The 27,954-nt window shown below is 38.4% G+C and overlaps 1 protein-coding gene across 3 annotated transcripts in view; it reads left to right on the forward strand.

The window, feature by feature from the left end:
- The window catches only part of grid1a (glutamate receptor, ionotropic, delta 1a), a 220,829-nt gene that overhangs the window by 136,132 nt on the left and 56,743 nt on the right, over positions 1-27,954 (forward strand). For all 3 annotated transcript variants that reach the window (XM_069144450.1, XM_069144448.1, XM_069144451.1), the window contains exon 4: positions 7,383-7,588. In XM_069144450.1, the coding sequence (XP_069000551.1) occupies positions 7,383-7,588 (206 nt within the window). The remainder of the gene's footprint in view (positions 1-7,382; positions 7,589-27,954) is intronic.

Genomic DNA, 27,954 nt, shown 5'->3' on the forward strand with positions numbered 1-27,954 from the left:
GATGTGGTGTGATAAGGCTGCGTGTTGCTGGGATGCTATGTCATCAGTTTGCTGATGGTGCATTAGTCTGCATAAGATGATGATGGAGAAAATGAGAAAAAGCACACACTCAGATGTTGCTCCAGGCATCACACTGTAGCAATTATGCACAAAGAGATATCCAAAACCTCAGTAGGTATGTTGCACTAACCTGGAAATCACAATTATAATCTATATTGTTTCTTGAATCCTTTGCTATTGAAAAATGACAGTAACAACCGACTCAGCAGTCGGGGTGTATGGACCGAGATATGTGTTTTATCGCAGCTTAAACAACTGTCTTCCCTGACCTCAGTGGCAAAGAGTAGCTCGGTGTAATGAAGTGTGTCAGGGGAGCCGATACATTCTCGTCTCCAACAATGCATCAGTTGCATAAAAAGCACATTATGTAAACAACTTCTAAAGCTTCACCTCTTCTGGTTCCATTTGTAATCGTACATTTTCACCACATAATTTGATTCTCTGTTGTGAGAGAGCATGTTCCATAATTTCTGTCACGAGGAACAGAGATAACCTCATTCCAATGCTACTATAGCTCCATAAGAGGCAGGGGGACATTGTATTACGACTGCAAAGCATCATTATGTGTTTCTGCCTTTTGTGCCTTCTGGAGAATAGGAGAGAACAAAATGATATGATAATACTATAACAAACCATTGCTAACCAACAGACCCTTTCAGCTTTTTCCTTTTTGTTGTTCTTTCCCTCCTCTGTCCTTTTTTTTTATTTTTTTTTAATTTTTATTTTATAAAGAAACATCGTCCATTAAAATGGACACTGTTCAACAGAAAGGCTGCAGATTCAATAAGTCAGTCATGCCAAGGTTTGATTTAAATCTAACATACCCTGCCTGTCTAGATGATAAATCCAAACCAAAGTGTTGGCTGTCAAAAGGCACTGGTTTCACTAAACTACAATGGTTAACATAGTAAACAAAATGCTTAACATCTGCATATTTGCATCATCATGGACATTTGCATTGCTGTACCTCAGTACAGCCTCACAGGGCTTCCAGCATGGCTTGAAATGTGTAATGTTTATGGCTTTTTAAATTCTGTTTCAGGTGTGCTTAACAAAGTACTCACAACTCTGTGTATCTAAAAGGAAGCCAGTTATTTATTCTGAGGAGGTGGATGAGGGTGGGTCGACAATATGCAAACAAAAGCTTCTATAAAATTGCTTTGTCATTTTATCATAACAAGGAGAACATAAAAGGTGACAGAGGCACGATTATAGGATTTCTAAAAAAAGGGGTCGATTTTCTGGAACATCAGTAGGCTCCTTGGCAGGTCGGTCTGCGTTAACCTGCACTTAGTAATGACTGGAGCAGCTACATCTGTCCTTGTCCTCCCAGTGGTGAGTGTCTCTCTGTTAGAGGAGGAGAGAATTAGGCTGGTATTAGGTGTGAGATTGATTAAGCTGCTTTTGGTCCCACGTAGGAGGTGATTCCTAATGTAAAACATGCATTTATAACACAGGCCGGGTCTGAACACAGACAAACACAAAGGATATCTCCTGCAGAGTTTGTATCAAGTCTGCAATGCATACTGTAAATGATTAGGGCTGGTGGCATATTAGAGAAACAGTAGTGAATATGCTTCTGTATAATGACATACTCTTTCATAAACTTCTTATGATGTTACTTTATTTCATCTTAATTAATGCTACATTTAGGCCATAAGGTCTTTAACACTGCCAACTAACATGTCAGGTAATTTCCGAGGCAGTGAACGTACATGCAACCTTATATTAATTGGCTTTCCATATGAACAAAGAGAAAGAGAAGATAAAAGAGAAAGTAAAAAAGAGGAGGAAAGGTGTGTAAAAGAAGAGAAACTGTAAAAATATGGGGAATATTTTTGAGCTATGTAATTTAGTATGTAGTTATATAGATAGCAGGGAATAGTTTTACTCTTGATAGATGTTTAGATAGATGTATTAACCCTTATTTTTGGAAAATTCAATAAGAAGGAAATATAGAGATATTTGTTATGTTCCACAAACACATTGGGAACCGAACAAATAAATCCTGCACAACCATATGGGAGCCACATAACCTTTTTATTAAAGTGTAAAAAAAAAAACATAGTTTGCACTGTTGTCACCCTACAGTTTTGTGCAGGAATGATTTTTCTGTTTATTGACTCTACATTAATGCCAGTTTTTATTATAACATTTTTATCATTCCAATTGTTGCATTCTGGTCTGCCTCCCTTCTGAGCACACAGTATTGAATCATTATCAAAAAGCATGTCAGCCAAATTTAAGTGGGGCAATTAATTTTATTTCCGTCTTGGACTACGTCTCACATGGTGATGTCGTAAGCCAAAAATGCAATCACTGTTCTGTATCTTTCAGACCATTCACAAGGCCCAGACTGAAATAATGATTCAGTCCAGGACTGTAACTCCATCTCAGCCTGCTCTACATAGTCACACCATACTGCCTATATTGGAAACATTTTGTTGACTGTGCTTCCCTTCAGTTTTTTTTTATAGTTTTTGACCAGCAAAACAGAAAGTGATGCAAATATTCACAGTCATTAAAAGTATATCAGTAAGCAGCTAGTCTAAAACAACCAAATGAAAGGCCAACACAAATATAACCCAAACATTGCATAAAAGCATCAACAAGATTTTGAAGCTCAGTAGTGATGGATTTAATTTAAAGGTCCTGTATTGTAAAGGTTCAGATTCTCTTACCTTTTTTTTTAAATTTTGTTTATTACAAAGCAGGTTTAGGTCCCATTTAAATACTGTGAAAGTGTCAAAACGCTTATTCAACAGAGAAATGCACCCAGCCCATGTTTAGCAACTATGTCATTTGGACTTCCGTAAGTTTGTGACATCACAAACTCACACTCATGTCATATGTCCGCCCTCAGAACAACACACTGCTAAGTGAGTGTTCATTATGTTGTAGCAAGCTACAAAACCAAAGAAAACCTGTGGTTGGCCAGATAATGCATCTCTTAAAAATAGTCAACCAATCAGTGGAGAAGATCATCAATGCGCCTTAAAGGCATAGACACAAACTGCCTGTTCTTGAGCCTGTTATGAATTTGAACTCTGCCCAGCATCTAGGGATGAACCAATTAACCTTGCTACCATAACCGACCTGTCTGGACACGCCTTTCGGTGTGAAAGGAGTGTTCAGAAAAGTCGGTTGTAGTAGCAAGGTTAAAGGCCAAGCAGGCGATGTTAACGTATTGTTCATGGTGTCTGGAATGGTGCAAAAACATAATACGTTTTTCTTCACTTCCTGTTGTATTCTGCAAGGTGTTGGGTTTGTTGATCTTCAAGTCACAGTCCATAACACATACAGTAATAAATGCATACAGATAGATAAAGAGTGACAAGGTATGTTAGCACATCCACACATACATGCCCCAAAACAGAAACCTGTGCTACGATCCCAAGAATGACCTAAAAACATTTTTTATTTCTGTATATGTATTTTGTATGCAAGCATGCCAGAGTATGTCCTGTCTCTTTTTGATAGAGCTAATTGTTTGTTTGTTTTTAAGCAAAAAAATGTGCTTATTTTAGATAGTAAAAATTGGTAATGAAAAAAATCAGTAATACAGAAATATGACTGAAAAACTGGATTTTATCAGCGCAACTTGCAGCACAGATCCTTAGTGATTAAGCTGGTACTTTTTTTTAATTCAAAATTAATTTGTTGGTCCCCCCATTTTTCTCATTACTTTTGTTATGGGAAGAATTTTCTAAGGTTACTTTATTTCTAAGAGGTCCTCATTTGTTGTTAATTATTTTCCCATCGCTGTCTTCTTGCAGTGAAAAACACAATGTTTGAATGTAGCCATACAACCAAACTGAAAATTGGCCCAAACCGATGTCTTTTATTTAAAAAAAATCAGTGCATTGTTTCCTGAGAATTGGCAAACGCAGAAAAGAATGAGTCGAAACTTCATATTAGCCTGCATATAAGAGGATATTACAAATGTCCGTCTTCTATTTGACAGATGCTTAAGCAGAAATCATGAGATGCATGGTTCTCATAACGTGCTGTAAGAAATATTTTGTTGTCCCTTTATTCAGAAAATGAATATAGTAAAATCAAACTCACTGTTCGATACTGTGTTGACATAGAGGATCTGCAGTCAGTAAAAAGACGGTGAATTGAAACAGAAGCTATAATTTCTTTATGCTTTCTGTCTGTGTTGTGTTAATTGCTCTTGTGGCGCCTGATACATTGCAAATTAAAAAAATATATATATTTTGCATATCATTAACTGATGTTATTGTTGCAGGAATAATAGTGATTGCTTTAACAAACTCATCTCAATTTTGAGTAAACACAGGCTAATAGTGTACCCATTTGTCAGGCTTTCGTACTTGGATTGCAATACAGCTTGACAGCTCAGTAAAAACCTCTGAGCCCTTTGATCATGATATGCTCATTTCTGCACTGCTCCCATTCAAAAGGGAGTCCCACTTTAGTTTCAACTTGAGTAAGATAGAGCTGAAAAGGATTTTGGAGTATCTTCAAGGGGCATTTCTAGGTCTCTCTAAATCTATCTTTCCTGTTCTCTCTGAAATGGGGACATGCTGTTAAGCAAAAAAGGAAAGGGACAGACTGAAATCAAGAGTTGCAAGTTTCCAGTTTTCAGAGTGAGAAAGTTGAGGCTGATACAGTGGGCCCACAGCAAGGGTAAGTTTTAATATCTAAAACTTTCAGAACCAGATTTGTGTTCAGAAATGACGCTTGGGTAAACATGTCCAGAAATCAGACCTTTAATTCCACGTTAATCCTCTTTTCTGCAGCCCTGTCCAGGGCTGACACGGTCGCCCCGTGAAAAAGCCTGCTTTGGGTTTGGATCGCTGACTTTGAAGTCCGATGTTTCTATCGGGGTCCTGGAGTGGTTATCGCATGGTAGCTTTCCCTTGGCTCTTCATGGGATTAAAAACCCTTGTTTGTTTCGTTACAGTACATTTCATTCCATACAAATTTTCACCAAACAGCTCATGTTACTACGAAGAACTGTTGATCAGTTGTCAAGATTTTTTGTCATATTGATTCAATCTATAGTGCATCGTTCAAAGAATTGATAAGCCTTTCATTAGGTTGGTTGTTGTTATATTAAAAATCTGTATAGGGCAATCTCATTCATACAGGTTGTAAAACTTGCATTCATATGAAGACATCACATTGTTAATCATGTTGTCAATATCTGAGATGTCACATCATTAAACAGAGTTGATAAATCTTCTTGGATAACCCATACACATTAACTGTTCATTTGTGTGTTTATTCATTTATATCCTTCAGGTTTCATGTAACAGGGATGGCTCACAATGAACGACAGTCTAGGACGGGACAAGTGTCTGAATTAATTTTACAAAAGGGATTTCACACTACTTCTCAATCTACTTCTTAGTTAGTAAACAAATAATAACAACCATATGGTGAGTTTGGCTCAGCACAGTATGTGCATTTACAGAATGTGTCGAAGACTGAACAGAAGTCAGAAATCGACCATCTCCCTCCCTCCTTCTCTCGGTTTAATTCTCTCGTACTCTAATTATAAACACAAACAACTGGTTTTGCTTCATGTGTGTTAAGACAAGGTCAGTATCAAATGGAAGGCATACTTACAAACATTCAAAAGTAAATTTCACGCTTCGGAGATGCATGCGGTTCAGCAAAAATAGACCCGTCGCATAAAGATGGAGGATCAGTCATATGGAAAATCGAGATACAGGTTTCTGTCAGATGGCACAGTATCGTTTTCAGAATTCTTAAAGGGAAAATGATCACAAACAACTGGTTTTACGTTACAGAAGTAAGACTGTGATCATTGTGATTTCTTGATATCAGCAGGAAAATAATAATCGTGGACATCTCTATCTGATTGACAGAGTACAGACAAAGTATGCAGAGTTAGTGTATATAATACTGCAGAGAATATTGTATATAGAAAGTATTGTAGCCAGAATTCCTCTAATTGTAAGAATCCAGTCGTGGGACACGAGAGAAGAAACCATGATTAGCTTGCAAATTGTGTTTGTGCTTTAACAAAAGGAGGGATTTCTCAGAGGTTGAGCTTTTACCCATTGTATTCAAACTATAGCACCAAGGGTAACCATTTCAATTCAGAGACAGAAGAAAGCAGTATGCGTGTGTGTTTGCAAAGGAAGGGGGTTTTCAAAGAATGCTGCAGTAAGAGTCTGGAGACGCTTCAAAATGATGAATGATTTAATTTCACGTTTTGTTCTGCCCTTTGAACATTTTTATTCTGAAGAGAATCCAGCAGCAGATGTGAGTATTTATGTTACCCAAAAAATGTATTGCAATACAACAACCGCACAAACAAAATCAAACATCGCATCTAATTCTTATGATTTGTTTCATATGGTATTTAGTCATAATGCTACTTCAGTTCGCCCCGAGGAGGAGAGAGAAATGGGGATGATGTACAAATATGTTGCCTTTCTGCTTAGACCAGGGCAGGGCTTTCATATTGTACTAATTTAGAGTTTGGCCCTGAGCAGCAAAAAAATATGTGCAGTTTCTTTTGCTATATTACCTCAACTAAGCACCATATCCCTACAATGTGTGTCTCTCTGTGTGTGGATGTGAGTCGTGAATTTGTGCAGCCATATATTGTCTATGAGCCGGTTTGCCTTTCTATGACTGTATATTGTCTATTCTCAATACTAAAACAGTAGGGCACTCTATGACTCATCAAACCTTCAGAGATGCAGTGAGGGAAAACCTACCCCCCCCCCCCCCCACACACACACACACACACACATACATCCACTGTGGATACAAAGAGAGGTCTGGCCCTAGTGATTTTGCCTAAACTCTCTTTTTAACAATGCAGCATAACTTGACACGCACCCCAGGTGGCTGCTCCCCCTGTGACTGCTAGGATTGGTGTGCTTATTGTGAGCCCTCTGCTGCACATCATCTTCGATTTGTGTGTGCAGTGCAGGCTTTTTTAAGTGGTTCCCTGTATAGTGAGCACAGACACATGCACAAAGATCTCTGGGGACAGCAACACCTGCCTGCAGTTTCATATCCTGTAAACCCCAGGAAACAGAAAGACAGGAGTGCTTGTTGGGTTTTGTCACGCTTTAGATCAGGAGCAAAGAACAAAACCCGCCTTGAAGCCCTTGGAACGAAGCCTGAAAATTTTGAGTGTATGTGCAGGTGTCAAAAAGCTCAGGTTGTTTATTCACAATTCTGATTAAATGCTCCAGGAATAAAGCACAATATGAGACAGCACCTGTTTGAGGCGTTATTCTTTCCCTGTCTCTGTCTGTTTGTGTCTCTGCCTTTGTCACATCCTCATGCCATCTTTTCTCTTCCATCAGATATCCGGGGTTTGCAAACCTTTATGGACCAGGCGTCTCGGCTGGGTCTGGACGTTTCCTTACAGAGGGTTGACCGCAACATCAGTCGAGTCTTCACCGACCTCTTCAGCACGATGCGCACTGAGGAGCTCAACCGGTACCGGGACACCTTACGGAGGGCCGTGTTGCTGATGAGCCCTCGAGGCGCACAGGTGTTTATCCACCAGGTAGGCTATACAGCGAAGACTTTTTTTTTTCATTAAGTGATCAGCAACACGAACAGTGTCAAAGAGCAAGACACAAAACAAGCATATTAAAGATCCATGAACTGAAACTTATAGCCTGCCACCCCTAATCTGACAGTTGATCAAACATTCAAGAGTTTCAACTGTAGTAAATGTAAAACATAAAAAAAAAATAGCCATGGAGATAGATGACCTCGGTTTCAATGGATATTATACAAGTAGTTCCAACCCAGCGATCTGATTGGTCAACTGTACATTTGGAACGTGCCCAAATCACCATAAAGCACACCCTGCTCATTACTTGAAATATCACTCCGCCTTCTCAATGGGAATATATAATTGGAATTGAATTTCATATAATATGCAGTATAATGTTGTTTTACTTGTTATAGGTCGTTTAAATGTGACCCATTTGGTGCAATCTTTTGGTCCTTTTTTATCGCTCCGAGCACCTATACCGTAACACCACAGATAGCCGGGCACTTAAAATGATAGTGGCCGCTAGCTTGAACGGTTTGGTTTTAACACGACATGGTGCTAAAATCGTAAAAAATACATGAATGTATCAATATCTTTTTTCAGTGGATATCTTAGTTATGACAAGATTGAGCGAGATAAGCTGTTTACTGTTTCTATATGCTGTATTTATTCAGTTTGAGAAACAATCTCTGGAAAGCAATAAAACGGACTAGATCTCGTCTCTGTTGCGACATCGTTACTAAGGTTCGGACTACTTCTTGGAGTGGTAAACATTGCATACATTACATTCGCTTCTACTGATGCGACTGATTGTTTGTTTCCCAGTTGTTAGTCACGTATTGCCATGGAAATGGAGATCACACTAACAAAATGTTTTATACTTAAAGAGGGAATTGCCCCATAATATGAATACATTTTGATTTTATTTTATTGACATGGTAACTTGTTGTATAATCGCAAGCGCCTCGGTCCTGACCGCATCACTGTCCTGCCAATAATCACGTTAAAGCACACCCTCTTGTGTAATATTGCTTAATCTAACACTCGGGGCACACTCGAGACTCTTCCCTTTAAAACTGATTTTAAAAAAAATGACTCACTGGCCTGTCTGCACCAGTTTTAAGTTGAGAAGAAACCCCAAAAAAGGGCAAAGTTCAGAAAGAGATACATTTTCACCTTCGCATGAAATATTACAAACATATCTTTGGACAGCAGAAATCGTATTTCTAAAACATCCATTCACTCCTCAATTCCGTGCCAATACAGGATGTTTTTTTACTGTACACATCAAAGCATTGCATATAACCCCAGGCGAAGTTCAAAAAACAGTCGGAATAAACTGTGTACAGCCCCAGAGGATTTGCATCTTTCGTTGCTCATATTGTATGAGCTGCTCTCCTAATTTGGAAGCTGTTGCAGACTTCTCATCCATTTGCCCCTTCTACATAATTTCTGCTACATCATTTCAGCTAATTATAGCAGTTAGGATCAGGGGGCTGTACAGAAGTTAATGCATCTAACTCTCCATTCTTTAAACATCTCTTCCTCTTTTGTCTCACCTTCAAGGTTCAAAGTGCATTAGTTAATTAGCTGCCCTTCCCTCAAAACAGTTCAGAAAAGATGAATTGCTGCCTTAAAATAACAAACAAGTTTCTCTTAGGGCTGCCAAAAGTGGAAAGTTTCCTTTAATCATTTGCGATACTTTTTTCTCATGATAACCACTTGGTTAAACCCTGTCGAATAATGATGTGCTATAGTGCTTTGGTGTGATTAAAGAATAGGGTAGCGTAGCATTGGCCATGTTGGAGACAGTGAAAAATATGGCAACATAAAAGTAAGCTGAGTGGTTAGACAGGAAACACGTTACGATCTGATACTTAATCTTTTGCATATCTGGCAAGGACAGAGAAACACTGATAAAACACTGAAGATGTTCCGAGTCAAATGAAAAATTTGAAATAGGGCCGTAGATAAATGGCCATTAAAATAGGATGGTAGGTAAAAGAAAATATGCCAGTTACACCCCCTGTTTAACGTTAACAAAGTCCTTGGTTGTGCTGTGTGGTCTTTGCCATGTGTCTGTATCTCTTTTTATTCATGCATCCTTGCGAACTAAAAGGTTGCGATAGATAAATTAATGTCTATCAGAAGCCCATTTACAGTACAGATCAGAAGTATTTGGACAATTAAGCAATTTTTGTCCTTCAGACTCCGAGCATGAACACATTCAATTAAAAATATAACAAAGGATTCTACATTGAATTACCAGGTCTCTTCAATTTGAGTAGTTTTGCATCAATATAGAGCATTTTGAGTGGAAGATACAGTCTTTTTATTACGTAGTTCCCAAGTTTAAATGTTCAACAGTAATTGGACAGATGCAAGTGAAGTCAAACTAAATCATTATATTTAACTCCTTTGCATGGACTGCCTAAAGTCCTCTGCGCACAGACAACAGATTGCCCATGATTCTTTTAAAAACCTCATTAGCTCTAGCACCCAGCACATTTTTGCTTAGATTTAGCATCGTATAACTCTTGCTCATAAGTTACTCCTTAAGAAAGAATTTTTGTTTATCAAGCCCATCATTTTCAATGGATAAAAAAAACATTTTTACATTTCCTTTATTGCCATGGAAGAAAGACGAAATTTATAACATATCTTAAGGCCACTTATCCAGCCTAATTAGTGAAGATTGAACAAAACAAAAATGTGCATCTTTCTATCAAGGCAATGAGAGATGTAAATTCAGAGACTGTGAATCAGAACAAATATATCGATGTTTTATGCTTTATTTTAATTTCAATCTGCTTGTTTCCAGGATGCTGAGGGGGGTTATTTTGTCTTGATAAAAAAAAACTTTTCATATTTCCTGTAATGTCACCTGCCAGAAATATTAGACTTAAGTGCTGCAATTAAGGCATTTCTACATGACACAAAAAGTATATGTATTCATCTTTTTTGGTAACGATGGAGACAGTGCTAGAGTACTGATGAAAGGAACTAAAAAAGGCATGATTATATATTGAATTGCTTTACATAAGAAAATGTATATCCTTATTTTGTCTTTTTTATTTCTGCTTGTACTATAATCCTTACCATAACTTTATTGTCTTGAAAACTTAAATTCCTCTCCTGGCATTGTTTGAACCTCTAAAAACGAATCTATGTTCATCAAAAAAAAAAAAAAAAAAAAAAATTGGACCCACTCTCCTGTAGCTTGAAGACATTGAAAGCGCCACCCCACAATTTGACCAGATTGGTTCCTTGAGTATGTGACTGTCAGACTGTCAATGCAGTTCCAAAACAAAAATGCTCAGCCAAGGCATTTGCTGCTTACTTTATTCATGATGTGTCTTCTACTATATAAGAACCACCACATGGACATGCTAACAAGGTTAAAAACGTGATTTTCACTGGAGGGTCTTTAAAACAGGTGTTGGAAAGGGTCAGGTTGGGTTGCATATCCCTAATCTTCTGCTCTTACTAATTTTATTGTTCTATCGATTGTAAGCAAATACTGTAAAAACAAGTCTTCAGACACTGACCTGCATTCCAATTAGCTTCTTGTCAATGTTCCACTATAATTCTAAAAGTGAAGTACTTACAATACACACAAATAAATCAGTGCACAGGTTTTGAATACACAGAGGCTTTCAAGTCTCATTAATGGCACTCTCCTTTGATCTTCCTCTGCTCCAATGAATTGAGATTTTTTTTTGTGTGTGTACATGTACACAGTCTGCCGCAGACATCTTTTCTTCTCATAAGTTTGCATTTAATCATATTCCTTATCATCCCTCATACAATTAACATGAGGCATCTTGGGGACTAAGAAATAAGCACAGCTTCACGTTCAGCACAGCCCCCACATGCTCCTCTGAATATGTTAATATATTAGAAGTGGAGGAGATTTGTAAATTCATCAAAGCTTCATTAATAACTTGGTAGCTGTAGTCGCAGAGTGTACCCACTCCTCACTAGAGATGCTGGGGCAGAAAATGTAAAAATGCCTAATGTATAAATGGAGAATGATGATGATACCTTGGAGAATTGAGTACTCATAAACTTCTGGATCAAAAACATATCGCAGACGGCAATATTGTAAATGGTAAAAAAAAAAAAATCTTCATAACCAACTGGAATTAATTTGATTAGTTGTCTCAAAGATTTGTGTAAGGTGTGACAAAATGCATTACGGTAGGGTTTAAGTATTGTCTGTGAAACTGTGTGGTGTTAATCAGTTGTAACAGAGTAGTGGTGCTCTTTACCTTAGCGACCTGCTCTGATTAATGCTGCTCTCTAAAGTTGTCATCTGTGGGATTCAGAGTTTGTTGTGCTCTATTATTTTCCCTTCCTCTCTCCTGCTTTACTTTTATTCATTTTCAGTGCTTACGTATAGTACATAGTGGCATTACTTAGAAGACCTATAAGGTCACAATAAAACTACCACAAAGAGGTGTAAAGCAACAAGAAGACGCACAATGACTACAACAGAGATGCAAAAGGACTACAGAGAGATATGAAAGGAGATAAAAACAAACCAATGGAAACTACAAAGACAAGAGAAGCAAAAACGACCACAAAGAGTTGTGAAAAGACTACCAATAAACCCATGGCAACTACAAAGAGAAGCCACGAGATAAATAATGACTTTAGATGACCGCAAGGAGCTGTAAAATGACCCCAGAGAGATGCAACAGGAATACAGAGACATGAGATGACTACATAGAGATGGAAAACGATTACAAAGAGATTAGAAAGGATGACAGAGAAACGCGAAATGACAACAGAGATGTGAAATGGTCACAAAGAATTCCAAAGGGACCCAAGAGGACTACAAAGAGATCCAAAATTACCATGAAGAGTGGAAACAGGACTGCAACGAGACCCAAAACAACTACATTGGCATGCAAGACGACTATAAAGAGAATTAAAAAAAAAAGTAGAGAAATGCAAACAACCAGCAAGAGACACAAAATATAAAAAACTATATGACTACAAATGAAATGGCCTCTCACTGTATTTCAGTCTTGTTTTCATCCTGTTTTGGAGGGCGTTGGGTTGTTTACATGGCTATGCTTGAGGGCCTACTTTCTCATCTGTTCATGCCTACTTTTTTTTCGTCAAGGTCAGATGGAGGTGAGGAAAAATTGTCTGAATATATATTGGTCAGATGAAGAAAAGGCACTTTTGTCGGACGGCAGTTTGTCAAAGGACTATTTTAACCATTACCTAATATTCCTAACTTTAATTTAAAGTTGTTTTAATCCACTACATGAGGAAGGTCATCCTAAATCATATTCTACTCAAATCTACTTTATTCTGACGATGCTCTATTTCCCAGCATAACATATTCCATCATGAGTCAGTTGTCACTCGCCCTGTCTACTCTCAGGCCGGAGTCATTTCTCATACTTTGAACAAGCTGCATATGTCATTGACAGTGTCTGTGGCTTCATGCTAAAATTCGGGGCTCTTGTTTTCTCTCATCGAGACAGTTGCCATCTCATCTCTTGTTTACTTCAGCCATGAGAGGATGTAGCGTCTTCTGTCAGATTCAGTGCCGCCTCGTTCTTGACACCCAGCTACTCTCTGTTACCTTCATGATAGGGGAATTTCACTTGAGTCACGCGAGCCTTTTAGAGGGCCATTACGTGGAATTTTAAGCTTTCAACTGTCTCATTTTGATGTCCTTGGGTTGTATTCGAGAAGCATTTGCTAAATCACTTATTTAAAATGATGCGCATTTAGGTACAAAAACTCGACACATTTTATGAGTTACCAAAGTCACTTACCAATTAATGTCAACGGAGCAGCTCCAAGCTATATATCGTGAAGACACTCAAATTAGGTTTTTGGCTCTCTGAGCTCTGTCTTTGAGAGATAATTATTTATTTTCATCACCGCTGTTTAAAATGCTTCAAGAAACTGAAATAACTGTTCTGAATGCGAACTCTGATTGTAAGATAAATATACTCAATTATACAACTATAAATTTAGTGTAGTATTTTTCCATCACTCCAGGAAATCTTGTGATCACAATAAGTAATGCAAGTTTATCTAATCCCCACAACTTTTACAGGGGCTTTGCAATTTTGTCATAGTTAGCAAGGACCTTCAACCTCTTCTCATCATTAAAACAAACCACATGCTTGATGATTGGAAAAAAAACGCCAAAACCAAAACTGATGGGTTTATGGGAAATTTGGTATAATGAGAATTATTCTACCAATTATCGCGCTTCCCTAAATCATGTGTTAAATAAAATGTTGTATAAGTTCAGGGAATAAAAGCAATTGAACTGAAGTTGTTTAGGCTATTTCTGTAATGTGCAGTATGCATATCATCATACGAATGCATTACATGATTATTGATTTATTTGGTGATAAAAATAATTCAAAATGTCTTCCCTCGACATGCAATTTTTGGCAATTCCAGAAATTGTACCACTGAAGAAAAAAACAACAAGTAAACTTTCTCAAAAGGCATCGCACTTTTTGAGAAAAGCTTCTGTAAAATCAGGCATTTTTGATTGCAACAATCACAAAAAAAAGCCCCCAAAATCCTGGAGGAACTGATTATCAGAAAGTGAGAAATCCAGCGTTTCCAAGTGGGTGGCGTCAGCTGGTATGCCAGCTCTGCAGGGCAGTTGATGGATGGGGCAGAGACGCAGGGTGAGGTGTGCCTCCTGTGCAGCAGCTACACCAAGCTACAAGATTGACAAGCACCGCTGCCCGCTGCCAGGTAACGTGAGAGAGAGGGAGCGATGCTGTGCAGGGTGCCAGGAGGCTTAAAAGGGGAAGATAGGAACAGAGAGAGAGAGAGAGAGCACAAACAGGAGAGGTAGAATAAAGAGAGAAATAAAGGACAGAAGGAGATGGATGTAGGGAGGAAAGGTCAACGATGAGAAAGAGATGGGGAGCTAGAGGGGCTCCTCCAACATAATAAAGCACCTCTGTATGAAACAATAATGGGTGAAATCTAATGGAAGAGATGGCAGTGGAGAAAGACAAAAGACGTGTGCTGAGTGACTGTGTGGTTTGTGACAAACAGTACCTATTGAAGATGGGAGATTTTAAACTAGCAGAAATAGATGGCCATTGTGCTGAGAGTCAATTAAGTAATATACTTTGGCAGCTGTAAACATTTAAATCTAGCCTATGAAATCATACCCTCGTTGCACATCTAACACGGAAAAGATGAAAACTTGTTCACGGGTGTATCATGCGTATCTGCTGCTATGAGAGCTGGAAGGAAGTCAGCAAAGACTACGTTGTACCTTATTACTATCTAATCTTGAATGAAAACGTATCCCCTGCATGAACTATATGCTGATGGCATTTTAAAATACTGTTATGTTGCACAGAGAATCTTTTAATCATCATATTTTAATTCAGTGGATATTGGTTGTCTGCAGTTTAAAATAATGTACAGAAGATTCCCCTGGTGCATATTGCCCTGCTAATTTTCAGTTATATTTATGTTACAAATGAAAAATGGTGAAAAAACTGTGGAGCATTGATGATATTCTATTTTATACACAACTGTCTTTAAAAGTAAATATGATCATTATTCAGCTTTGTGACAGAACCCAAAGTGAAACCCAGATATCCACAGTCTGTCACGGTTCTTTATTCTGTATATTGGGTTTTCCACCTTGTAGTGTCCAAAGCAAACATGCCCCTTATCATGTCAGCTGGGCTCGGTGTGAACTGCCAAAGCATTGAAGTCATTCCGCATGTGACCTTCATCTGCTACACTGGTGGTTGTGGATTACTGCATTTCCTTCCTGCCTCCTTTTAAATCGTAACTGATGCTCTTGAGTATTTTGCTTTTTCTTCAATCTGTGCCATCAATGACCACGGAGACCAACATCAAAATATTTATTTTAAAGGGTAGGAGGCAATTTAAATGCCATCACTGAGCAAATATGCTGGAGCTATTTGTGCACTGTCTCAAGGTCTTGTGTATTGAGCAGAAATGTAGCATAAAACTGACTTTTTATTTGGTTGCCTTTAGCCAGAATAACTCTGGCAGAGTCCAACAAATACAGCTTGACAGTTAAAATAATTTTCTTTGTTTTCAATAAATACTTTCTCTGTTTTGTCATCTCGCTCGTTTTAAATGTCATTCTGTGACTAAAAAAAAAAAAATCACAACTAACAGTTAAAAAAACGACTTTGGTGCCTGTTGTCTGAATGACAACAGAATCACAGACGGGCTTCTACAACGTGGGCGCCCTGGTGGACTGCATGGCAGATGAGGTTACAGTGTTGGAAACAAATTCACTTGTCAAGATTTGACACCATGAATTGCTGATTAAAAATGCACCCCGGTGACACTCGAGTTTGAGACGCAATAAACACATTTGCCCTTGCTATGAATTGTGTTTTGATGCCAAGGACTCTTCCGTCTTATTGTCACAAACGCTTGTGGACGTCGATTTAAACGCGGCCCCAGTTGATATGCTATGATGGGGTGCTTTGGAAAAAAGATGGCTATGATGGCTTTTCTTGCTCGGGAAATTTGGTGCTGTTGACATGACAGCTAGTGGGGCACAACAGAGACACACAGAGATGCATGCATGCAAGTCTCTCACACTTTACCCACAGCTCTCTGACAGCAAAACCATATACTGTAGGTGCCTCTTGACAGTAAGCTCTCTTTTAGTAACATTTTTATGTCCTTCACAATTGTTTTGTCAAAGTGCCTGTCACAGGTTGAAACAGTATGGAAGAAAAATTTGATTTTGGAGATTTCATCTACTTTAATGTTACATTGAGGGGATTTTTTTTTTTTTTTTTTTTTTTTTTTTAAATGTTAAATAACAGACTGCAGGCTTACAAAACTTGAAGGATTGGAGAAAAAAAGTAATTTACTCAAGTTTTACCTGCAATGTTTTAATCCAGATCAAGTTGTTATCGAACTGTGGAGAAGGTCTAAAACAATTTTCCACCTCCAGCACCTTTCAGAAGTAAAAGCTTATATCCCTGATGTCTAGACTGTCTTGATTTTCTGCACCCAATTCTTTTTCTTTTGCCTTTTTCCAGTTTGTACCCAATTTCTATTGTTGTTCCAGTTTTTGACAGCATTTCTTAGTTTCACAGATGACACATGTTACAATTTGATATATTAAAAATATTGATCTTCAGTCGATTCTCAATAAGTCGATTTTCTCACATTTATAACAAAATATTCACTTGTGTCTTGGCACCTGGACTTCCCCCTCTCTCTCAGATGGAATAAAGTTGGCCATGACCTGGAAGTGTGGATCCCAGCATGACTCATTAACCCGACACAGAGAGCATGGTGTTGGTGCAGGGAAGCGTAGTGCTGGCACAAACAACATCCTTTGCATTTGTGCACACACAGAAGGATGCCCAAACACGTGCACACCTTCACTGCGTCACCCCTGATTCCCTCCCCAGATTTATCACTGCCAGTTCTGTCTACACCCCCTCCCTTAGTGCTAATGAGTGAGGCCAGGTATAATTAAAAAGCTCCAAAAGTACTGCGCAGCCTATTTTTTTTTTTTTTTTTTTTTTTTTTTATCAACATGATAGAAAAACACACTTACAGCCAACCAGAAGATTGAATTAAACTGACCCAGAATACAAATGAAGGCCACGGTGGATTGAGTGGCATCATTTTAAAGGCGACAAACAAAGCAACACATTAGGGATGCCTTGTACTTAGCAGGTGAAGTGCTGGTAAAGTTTTAAATAGAGGACAAATTATAAGAGCCTATTCAGTATTAGGAATATATCTACTGTGTAAACAGACAATCATTGCAGTCTGGGAATGTAATCATGTTTGATCATGACTCTTGATGTTTACAGTCATAGTACCTGGACTCTAGGGCAGCCAGTGTTGGCCAGTCAGTCCTCCACTGGGGCTGGATATTATTCAAAAAATGTCTAAACCAATACCTTGACTTAGATAGCAGTTCCTAAACAATACTTTTTTTAAATATCAATATTATTACATTCAGAAAATTAGAAAGAAAATGACATTTCATATTACGGTACACATAGTTTCAATGCAGTTTAGAGGGGGAGAGTGTTGTTTTTTGTAACTAAAATTAACAGATGTCCCCTTAAAGCCTCACATGCAAATTATCGCTATAGACATTACAATTTACCAATACTCAATGCCTCTCATGCTATCGGAAGATGCTAGCTTGACACCTGCACACAGAGAAATCTCTAGTTATGGCAGCACATGCAACTCAGACATTTGTATGGTCAAAAATATATTTAAAAAGACTAAATTAAGGTGTTGTAATGTAAGATTTACTTACAGAAGTTGAAAACCAAGTAATTTTTATCTATGTGGGCGGGCCACCAAAGTAGGGGCAACACATGGTAAATGATTTGACGCTGATGAGATTCACTAGTGTGTAAACAATGCAGAATTTATATAAGGTATCGAAATTTGGTGCTGAATAAAAAGGTATTTTGCCAAAACCATTTGGTCGGTGCTATAACAGTATCGGAAGTTCGATACCCAGCACTATCCGCCACTTTAGTGCAGACTAAATACAATATTTCACCAAACCTTGGATGGCTTGCCCCCAAATTCTATTTGGACATCCATGTTGAAGTGTAATGTGTTTGGTGATCCCCTGACTCTATCAAGAGGTTGATATTTCTTCTTATTTATTCACATTGGGTTTGTAAAATGAAAATGTTTCCTAACCACAAATAACATAGGTAACAGATAATTAATTTTAAGTTTATTACATGTTAAAATAATTGCAACAATAATTGCAACTTTATTAAGCGTCAAATTTCACTGCCTGTGTTAAAGCTACAGTCAATGATTGTGTTATATTAATCAAAAGGGCCCACAAATACCGAAATGTCCTAATTTTTATCCACAATAACTTAAACCTTTACTACAAGGGAACTGTAGTGCACACAGGGGAAACCTGCTTTAAGCTCAATTACAGTTGGGTTGGTATCTTTAAACTCCACTGTCAACTGTAAGCTGAGATGGCAATGTGGGATGTAGTAGTGCTAATTGATGCAAAAAACATAAAACACACTTTTCAAGGGGGCACTCGAGAAATGATGTAACACAGTTCCTTTAAAGTTGGGGGAGAAACAATTTATTAAATAATGGTAAAAATCTGTGCAGCAGAGTATCCTGACTTTTAGTCCCTCTAGCCTCAAACTGTATCTGTCATAGTAATAAAAGTCCATGTATTTAAACTTGACATACCCAGGTTGTAACAAAACCTTTGGTCATATCATCATTTTCTCGGAGAGTGTTCTTTGATACTGATAAAGATGTGTTTAGACATCAACTTATCAACCAGTGTCGGACAGTGGTTACTGGGATGGAGTGATCAGAGCCCTGTAAACTCAGTGATCATCTGTTGAAGGCCAGAGGTGAATAGGTGTGTGGAGTTTATCTCGCTTACCATCCACAGGCGTCGCTCTCCCCTGGCTTAATGGTCCCACCTCTGGACCCCTGTCCTCTCTCTCTGACCCTCACTGACGCTCCTCTATTCCATTTTCCTCCCAATAACAGCATGACAAATTGAGCCTGCCAGAAAACGATCTATCATTGTCCTACATCTCATCCTCTGCTGCCCTCTGTTCTCTCCTCTTCTCTCTCTCTTTGTCTCTCTCTCCCCCTCTGTCCCTGTTACAGGACATTCCCTCTTTTCCTCTTTGTATTTTTCCCATCTTAATGGTTTCATGTTTCCCCCTACATGGGCACTTTATCTTTCTGCCCTTGCTTTTTTCCCATAACCTCATCTCCTTTGCTCTGCCCTCTTATTGCACTGTATACTTTTATCTGTGTCTCCATTTCTCTTTCTGTGTTCATTTTTCTTCAGCCTCTCTGCTAACTTGTTTTGTTCTGTAATATTCTCTCTTTATTTGTTGTGTCATCTTTCTGTTTGCTGTATAGACAGGTACATTATGGTATAGATTCATATCATTAGACCTCTTGCAGTAATTTATTAATGTGGAAATAATCACAGGACAGACAATAATATACACCAATATTAGGAAACAGGTTTTAGTGGAAGTATCTTTTTGTAGCTTTTGTTCACTCCAATAAATCATTTCTATTCCCATCTTTGGCTTTAGTCAGAACACTTTAGCTGGCTGTGACTAAATTTAGCAACCCTTTGTGATTTTTCTACATAATGAGTCAAGTGTTATTATCATGGAGCATGGAGAAACTGTAGTGCACACAGAGAAAACGTAATTGCTTTGCATGACGAATAAATGCCAGAACTTGACAGGTAAATAATAGATGGCTCCATGATCAATTAATGGAACCTCCTGAGGAGCTCGTGCGAAACTCGGCAACGTTCAGTAACTGTGAACATTAAATATTCAGGATGAGTTTGCCTGTGCGTACAATAGTTTACCTCCAACACCGCAGCACTTTGTAACAAAGTAGTTTACTCCAACAAAACCTAAATAAAACCACATCTTCATGTACATATTTCATGGAAGAAAGGAAGAAAAATGGTTGTATATCCAAACTCCAGTATTAAAACTGAAACCAGGGCAGTTGGCAAGCTCTTTACTTGATGGATTGTTATTACTTGCACAAGTATGAATCATCTGCTGAAGTTAAAGAGCTTTTCATAAATAATTTGCCTTTTCATAAGTAAGGCATGGAGAATTAAAGCGGCGGTGTATTCGAAGTGATGGCTTATTTCTTCACATTAATAAACGTCAGGGGACTTTTTTTAAATGTGGGCAAGGGCCTTCAAAGGGTAAATAACTCCAGCATTGTGCTACTGATGGTGAAAGTGGTAGTGGTAAAGGTGATTATCATAATGATAATGAGGTAAGTGATGAAAACAACAATAAAGGCCCGGCCATCAATGGCTTTCTGGCCTCTGTGATTGCTCTAACCTTGTTCTTTATGCTTTTACTTTGAAAGGAAAGGAAATATGAAACAGTCAGCTGTATAAATCAGGCCTTTTTCTCAGTTTATGTATTTCAGTGGCAGGACCCAAAACACATCCTTGTCCTGACAGAGGGTGATAAACTTTGATTAATGTTTGTGATCATGAGTCATGCTTAGCATTATTGAAACAGTAAACCTCTTGGGTAATTTTTATTTCTTCTGGAGGGAGAGCAGTTAATCTCATAAAAGGCACCTAGTGAAGTCTATCTCATTTATCTGGTGACCCCTAGAGTTATACATAAGTGTCAGAAGTTCTTTAAATAGCGAGGTGCTCATGCAGAGCCTGTTTTTCTCGTTGTTTTCCATGAGTGAGCCTGCAGTAGGATCACAGTTTATCGGACTGCTGCTTTAAATTTCTTAAATGCACTCATACTTAATGCATGATAATTATTTTTAGTGTCGTAGAATCATTTGAGCCATTTCAATTTTTTTGCTAAAGCCCTATGTAGCTCATATTATTGTAAAACGGAAATAGTCAAGACACAGTTACTTTGTCTTTGTGCGTTAATAGCTGTATCATTCTGTATATTTGTCTCCCTGCAGCATAATATGGGATGCAATTATACCAAAACCCTACAATTTTATCGGAAAGTTCTGTCTCTGTGAAATTGTTGCTGTGGGCTCAGGATTATTGCCCAATTCCCAAGTGGCAGACTCAAAATACAGTACGAGTTATAAGGGTAATTGCAAAGCCAACCACTTGGAAAACAAGAACTGTATTGGTACCCAGCACACAGCCTATCACAGTCCAAAAGCTCTAGAGAAAATGTTCAATTAAAGTACAGGCCAAGTGGGAAGAATATAAATATAAATGCCGGTTCAGGTGTCCTTTTACCCCTCTTCTAACCTGTTATACTTGCTTACTGTTTCCTTCTCCCTATGTTGTTCTTACCCAAGAGTCTATGAGTCGGTGTCCAGCATGTGCACATGCATATTCATATGTTCTTGTGATGTCTCATGTGCAGGTCCAAGTGTTAACTAGTCTGGTGTTACCACACCCACATTCTCTTTGTGCATATATGAGTCTGGATACACTCTAGGGAATTGTTTGCAGTCATTGCGTCCTACTGGGTGTCAACGTTGGGGTAATTTTGAAGTGATTGGAGCAGCTTTAACCAATCAGTATGCGCCAAGACTCTAACACTGCTGCAACTACATGTTTTTTTTAAGAACACTCGTCTTCAACATCATCGTACTTACCCACCGACACTAGCCCCTTCAGAGTGGCTGAGCCGCGTTTCCAAACAATAATCACAGTAATGAAAACTGAAGCTTGATGTAATAGTATGGCGGAGCCAGGCTATGTGTTAACACCCATATATGAAAGATATGCTCATATATTGTATTTCATTTTATGCATAACTACAGTATGGAAGATATGCAGGTGCATTCACTGAGGCATGTGATCTGTAAAATCTAAATTGGTTTTCTGGTGAACATTGACATTTTCTAAAAATACATCGGCAGCTTGAATTACTTTACTTATAAGTATTCTCCTCATGTATTGGTCAGTTTCTTCGGAAATTACCAGAATAGCCTGATATTGCAGCTATTTGTTATTTGTTGGTTGCTTCAGGTTCATTTTCATTATGAAGGAATTCACAAATAAACAAGCAACTTTCCCGAAATTAATATAGCATGGTGTGCTATACTCATTTCTGGATGGTGTGATTGACAAAGTATAACATTTCACCAAGGAATATAGATTTCCTGAGTATCTATAATCATGGGTATTACGGATGCTGTCCCAATCACTTAACGGGGCTATTATTCCTGCAACAGGTCATCAGCACCCCACTGCAGAAATCTGCTGTCGTGAGAAGAGCGTTTCCCACAAGCCTGTGGGAGTTTCATAGGGCCGCGAGTGCCTCTACAATCGCATTAGTGAATTTACGGTGCATTGGGAGCATTGTGTAAAATCCTTAACTGATTTTAGTCTAAAAACTCCAACCCAAAAAGCACATAGAAGAGAATCACTGTAAATGCTAATGTCTAAAGGAGCAGAGGGACATATTTCAAACTAGGATTTCACTCTGCCAAGAATGTTGCTTCATTCATTATGACAACACTTCCCCATTATCTCATCATTAATTTAAATGTAGTTTAAAGCTGAAATATTTAAAACATTGTCATGCTGACATGTCTCCTGTCAAATTAAATGTGTACCACGTTAGAAACATACTACATAAATGAGCAAAGAAATTCACTTTTTGGTTTTTGCTTCCATCCATTTGCTCTTCTAAAATTTTGCTCAACTTTCTCCCAAGAGTGATCCCTGACGGTTTTCCTCTAGTGTTTCTACTTCTTTTCTTTCTGTATCTCTGTTTCAAAACTCATGATGAACATTTTTACCTGAAAGCACAGACACACACACACAAAAGCAAGTATACAGGCACACACACACTGATATAACATGAGGCCACATTTTGACAAAAAGCTATTTTTACCTTAAGCAGATAAAAAAAAACAACTTCCAAAACAAAACACTGTCCAGACTTGACAGAAAAGAGACATTTGCAGTCTCATTGCTGTCATAATCAGGACTCCCCCATAGAGAAGAAAATGTAATCACAGTTACAACAGAAAAAGTGGTTGAAAATAAGTTACTATCCAAAACTACACGCACTAGGTGGCATTTAAGTAAAGGTTTTCCTGCCTTTTCTACTTTCCAGAAGAGTTGCCACATACCTGCTTAAATGCAGTGGATTACAAAGATTTTGACAAGTAGGAATTCTTCCCTGCATGCCCGTCTTTCTCTCTCTCACTGTCACAGGTTTTCTTTGCTTCTGTTAATTAATTTTGTTCTCTTCCTCCCATTCTCTGGATGGTGTAGTCACTTGTGCTCATTAGTAAAGTTGAACAAAGAAACCAATTTGTTGCTTTGTCTCCCACAGACTGCATTCCACAGACAATGGCTCATAAAAGCAGCTAGAATGAGGCAATGGGTGTTTAAGTGTTTCAATGACATCTATTGTGAAGTTCATCTCGGATCATGTTCAGATGAAACGACTGTCTAAGTGCTTTTGTAAATCTTTAAAGCATTTCTCCACTTTAAGTATCTTTATTCAACGAACAGTCTCCTTCACGAAGATTTGTACAAATCAGGTTTCTTCTTTCTTGTTTAATTGACAATTTACATCCCCCTGATATTAAGACAGAGTAAACTGTCTTATGTTTTAATATGATGGAGATCCACACACTTTAGATATGGTATAAGAGGATGATATAACAGCGTCCTTTGTTGTATGCATTATGCGTAATTATGTCCACCCAATTAAGGTGGACATTTCAAAGCCGTTGGAGATAACTGTCATAATTTTTCATTAAAACATCTTTGTAAGTGGCACTCAAGACTTTTCTGTCCAAGCTATGATCACTTAAGAGATTCACGTAACATTATTTTAATATTTCTGAATGACTGTTTAAACAATATTAGTATAAATGTGCAGGAATACATGTTGCAAAAAAAAAAAACATGACATGAATAAAGAGTGCTTTGAGGCAATGGAGTGGAGTATCATCTGAGTGTTAAACAGAATGTGACACAAACATGGAAAGATGCTGTTGATACATATTAATCACAATTTATACTGTAATATGCTTCCCCAGCTTAGAGAGGGCCAGTGAAGCATGCAGCTAAACCTGATGAGAGACGCCTTGGAGGGGAAGGGTTATAGTAGTGCTGTGAGGCTTCAGGGTGTGTGGCAGTGGGGGGATAGATGGATGAAGAGCAGAGAGTCTGCTGTCCAGGATGCCCTGTAGAATCTTCTCCAGATCCTTCTTTCAAACAGGCCTGTTCAGCCCTCCATTCAAAAAGCAGTAATTGCATCATTTTTCAAGCCCCTTGCCTCTGTCTGACTGTGAAGCTGGCCCCATTAATCAAACTAATGGAGAAGTAAGTGATTTCAAAATATAGGCTTTGATCATGCACCCCCTATTCTCTCTCACGACTCCGCCTTCTCCTCAGCTTTGGGAACCCCTCTCCTCCCAACCTCCCATGTCTTTCTTTTTTCACAGCCCTCCTTGTGCATTCCACTACATACTGTATGAAAAGGTCTGCATGAAAAAACGACTACACAAAACACGAGTTTTCATATTATGCCCTTTTAGGCTTCCGTTAATGTAAATAAGAACGTTTTTTTTCTTTCGTACATTCTGGCAGTGCTGTGGCCCCCAGGCTTGATTAAAGCTGATTTCAAGTATAGCAGAGCACCAAACTGCATATATGAGGTTGTAGAAAATGGTCACTCTAAAATCATTGTGGCCTATTAACGGGCACTATGTCCCACAGAATCACAGTTCAGACACATTTATTGATCTTGATGAGACAGATTAAATTAAAGTGCTCCTCAGGTGTATTGAAAAGCTTGTGCCAGCTATAAAGCAGCATAACTATTACTTGAGGCCGCTACAAAGAGCATCCTGGCAAATTAGATTCCTCCCTAGCAAAGACGTAAACCCCTGCTCAGACAAAAAGTATCTATGTATCTTTGATGCAACCACAGTGGTCTCGAGGGACTACAAACAAGCATACACAAATGCTTTATTTACAGTGCATTTGATTAATTTACTGTCTGTACTATTGCAACCGAGTCAGACTTTGCTCTAATTGCGTGGTTTACTTGTAATTTGTAATTTCTATAAAGCCTCCATGTGGCCCTGAACAAGGCACATTGTTGTATACACAGGACTGATTAAGCAAACAGCTCCAAAACATTTGAAAAACAAACAGATATCTTAATAATATCTCCCAACATTGTTAGGAGATGTAGTTGAAGAAGTGTCATCACTACCGCCTCCTACTCCTCTTATCTCTGCAGCCTCCATGGCTGTCAGCGCTGTTTTGAATTAGCGTTATGTCAAAACCTAACTTTCTCACTCCCACTCTCTTTTACACCTCTTCTTTCCCATGGTGTTCTGAGAAGACAAGTCTCACCCTGTTCTGGAATAATTAGGATAAGATCCATGTTCATCTTTGGCCCGGCTAACCTCCCACAGTTACCTCTCCTGCTCCCTCTTTTCTTATTTCTTTTTTTATTTGTCAGCCCACTTATTTTTGCTTACTTGTGCCTAATCAGGCAGAGTTTTGGTGCAGAGAAGCAGTCTCCTGACCTCTGACACTCACCCACATGAAAAAGCCCTGGATTTCTGCAAAGGGTAGGGTGACGGTGTCAATACAGGCCCATCACAGTGATTTATAAAAGAGCTCTACTTGGTGGTGTTTTTTTTTCTGAGAAAACAAAGCATGAACACCATGTACCTAATGTGCCTGTTTGTCATTCATTATGGCCACTGTTCCTGTATCGTCATCTTTTCTTTTTAGACTCAGCATGTATTCACTCGCTTTTCACTTCAAAACACTTTGGGCCTGATTTACTAAGATCTCAAATAAAGGGTACTAAATTGCGTGTTCCTTCCAGAAGTTTGCACTTTTTTTTTTCACCCGTTTTGCAGGTGATTTACTAAGAGTAATTGCGTCATTGAAATCCGTTGCAAATCGCTGCATTTAAATGAGGGGTTTGCGTGTGTTAAAGTGATCCCAGGTATGAAAAACACAGAACAACCACAAAAGGAAAAGGAAATCTGATCCCACTGAAATTAAGAAATATAAATATAACAAGAACAAAACGCTATATAGGAGATTATTAGTAAGAAAGTCACTACTGCGAGGGAAACAAAAAGGCGGAAAAAAAGGCTTAATAATAAAACATCATCAATTTACAGGAGGGATGGTGGATGAGATCCTCTAACAAACACCGATCAGCAGGTCCAGATCTTTCTGTGATGAGCAGGTGAGTTAGTTTCATTCAGTGCCTCGCGAGTGCTCGTGAATCTTATGAAGCTACCTGTGAATTCTGCGGGACACAGTGGCAGCACACCTGAGTAACGGGACTGGGTGGGATATCCAAGCAGCGACACACTGGAATGACACAGGCAGAAAAATGCTGAGTCATCAGAAGTTTTGACATTGCTAGTATTTCGTGGCTCCTCTTTGTTATTGGCTGTCAGTCATCATTCACTTCATTCAATAACTCAGAAATGTCATCGCTGGACAAACGATATGTCTGAATAATTTTTCCCTCTAACATCTCTAAAATATTTCCACGGGTGTAAAACCATGTTCTCAACGTATTCTTTGGTTTCCTGCGTCTCCTTCTCACCACAATAAGAGCAACCGTCTCTCCAGATTTGCCTATCTGATTTATACGTACCTTTCAATCGTACTAAAATACACACGCAATCACTTCTCCTGTTTCTACTTTCAGGTTTAATAAATATCATTGCGGGCTCTCACTTTTATATGATAAAAAAAAGACTGCTGTAAGACAAAATGTTTCAGCGCACCTTTTATTCATTGGACAGCTACCTTTTTTAAAAAAAAAAAAAAAAAATTATTTAAATGGTCTTTTTCAGGAGCCCCTTGCCTCACGCACGTCTGTATTACAACAAAGAGCTGCCCAGTGCACCTTCAGTCTCATTACAGTATCACAACACACTGAGCACCATTGTAAGAACCTTGATTAAGGTGGGGATGTTAAAATCCCCAAAACACTGGCACATAACATCCAGATGACCATGCCTGTTGTTTACCATACACCATTGGCATTAAGATGAATAACTGAGCAATTGGACTCCGCCTGTCCAATTATCAAGTGTTAATGTCCAGATTTTGAAAAGCAGCTGTTTTATCAAACTCTCCACATTATTTTGTCCTGGCACGACTTCTTCTGTGGTATTCTCTTGTCACAGTGAATAAGGAAAGAGTCATTGTCGGGGCAGAATAATAAAGGAGTGGCCCACAAATGACTTTAGAATGATATCAAAAACAAAACTGACTTTTCAGTTGAGGAAGTCTATTAAATAACATAAAAGATTACTGCATCCAAGGGGGGAAATCCACATTCAGAGAAGGTTTGTGACAGAAATGAAATATAGCGAATGCTTTTCTTCTTTTGTACACATTTCATAGGAAAAAGTTGATTTATGTCTTTTTATATGTACATGTTTGCGTTCCTGGAACAAAAATACTAGAGCATGAATTCCACCCAGAAAGTTTTGGCAGTTGTTGTCCATCAGGTGTAGCATGCAAGCAGGGTTAGCCTTGAAAGCTGATCAGAAACTGCAGTGTGGAGGGGGCTAAAACACTTCTTTTTTTTTGGAAGAATTTAATCATAAAAATTGGAGTACTTCTTTCCCACATATGCTCCATTTCCTTGAAGCAGGTCACTGCAATTACGAAGACACACCACCCAGCAGAAACATTTTGATTAAAAGAGTGAAAAACAATAAAAAGGTGGGGATGACATGCGATAAAATCTCGTCTGACATGGCACTTCTCATCACATTCTGACTAAGCTGTCATATCTTAATACCACCTCCATTTTTTCCAGTTTCTCACCTCAACTTTGTTCTCACTCTTCTCTCCA

Source organism: Embiotoca jacksoni, unplaced genomic scaffold (assembly GCF_022577435.1).
Source record: "Embiotoca jacksoni isolate LCO1_2020_lvr unplaced genomic scaffold, fEmbJac1.0.p SCAF_12, whole genome shotgun sequence".
In the NCBI taxonomy this organism is placed as follows: domain Eukaryota; kingdom Metazoa; phylum Chordata; class Actinopteri; family Embiotocidae; genus Embiotoca; species Embiotoca jacksoni.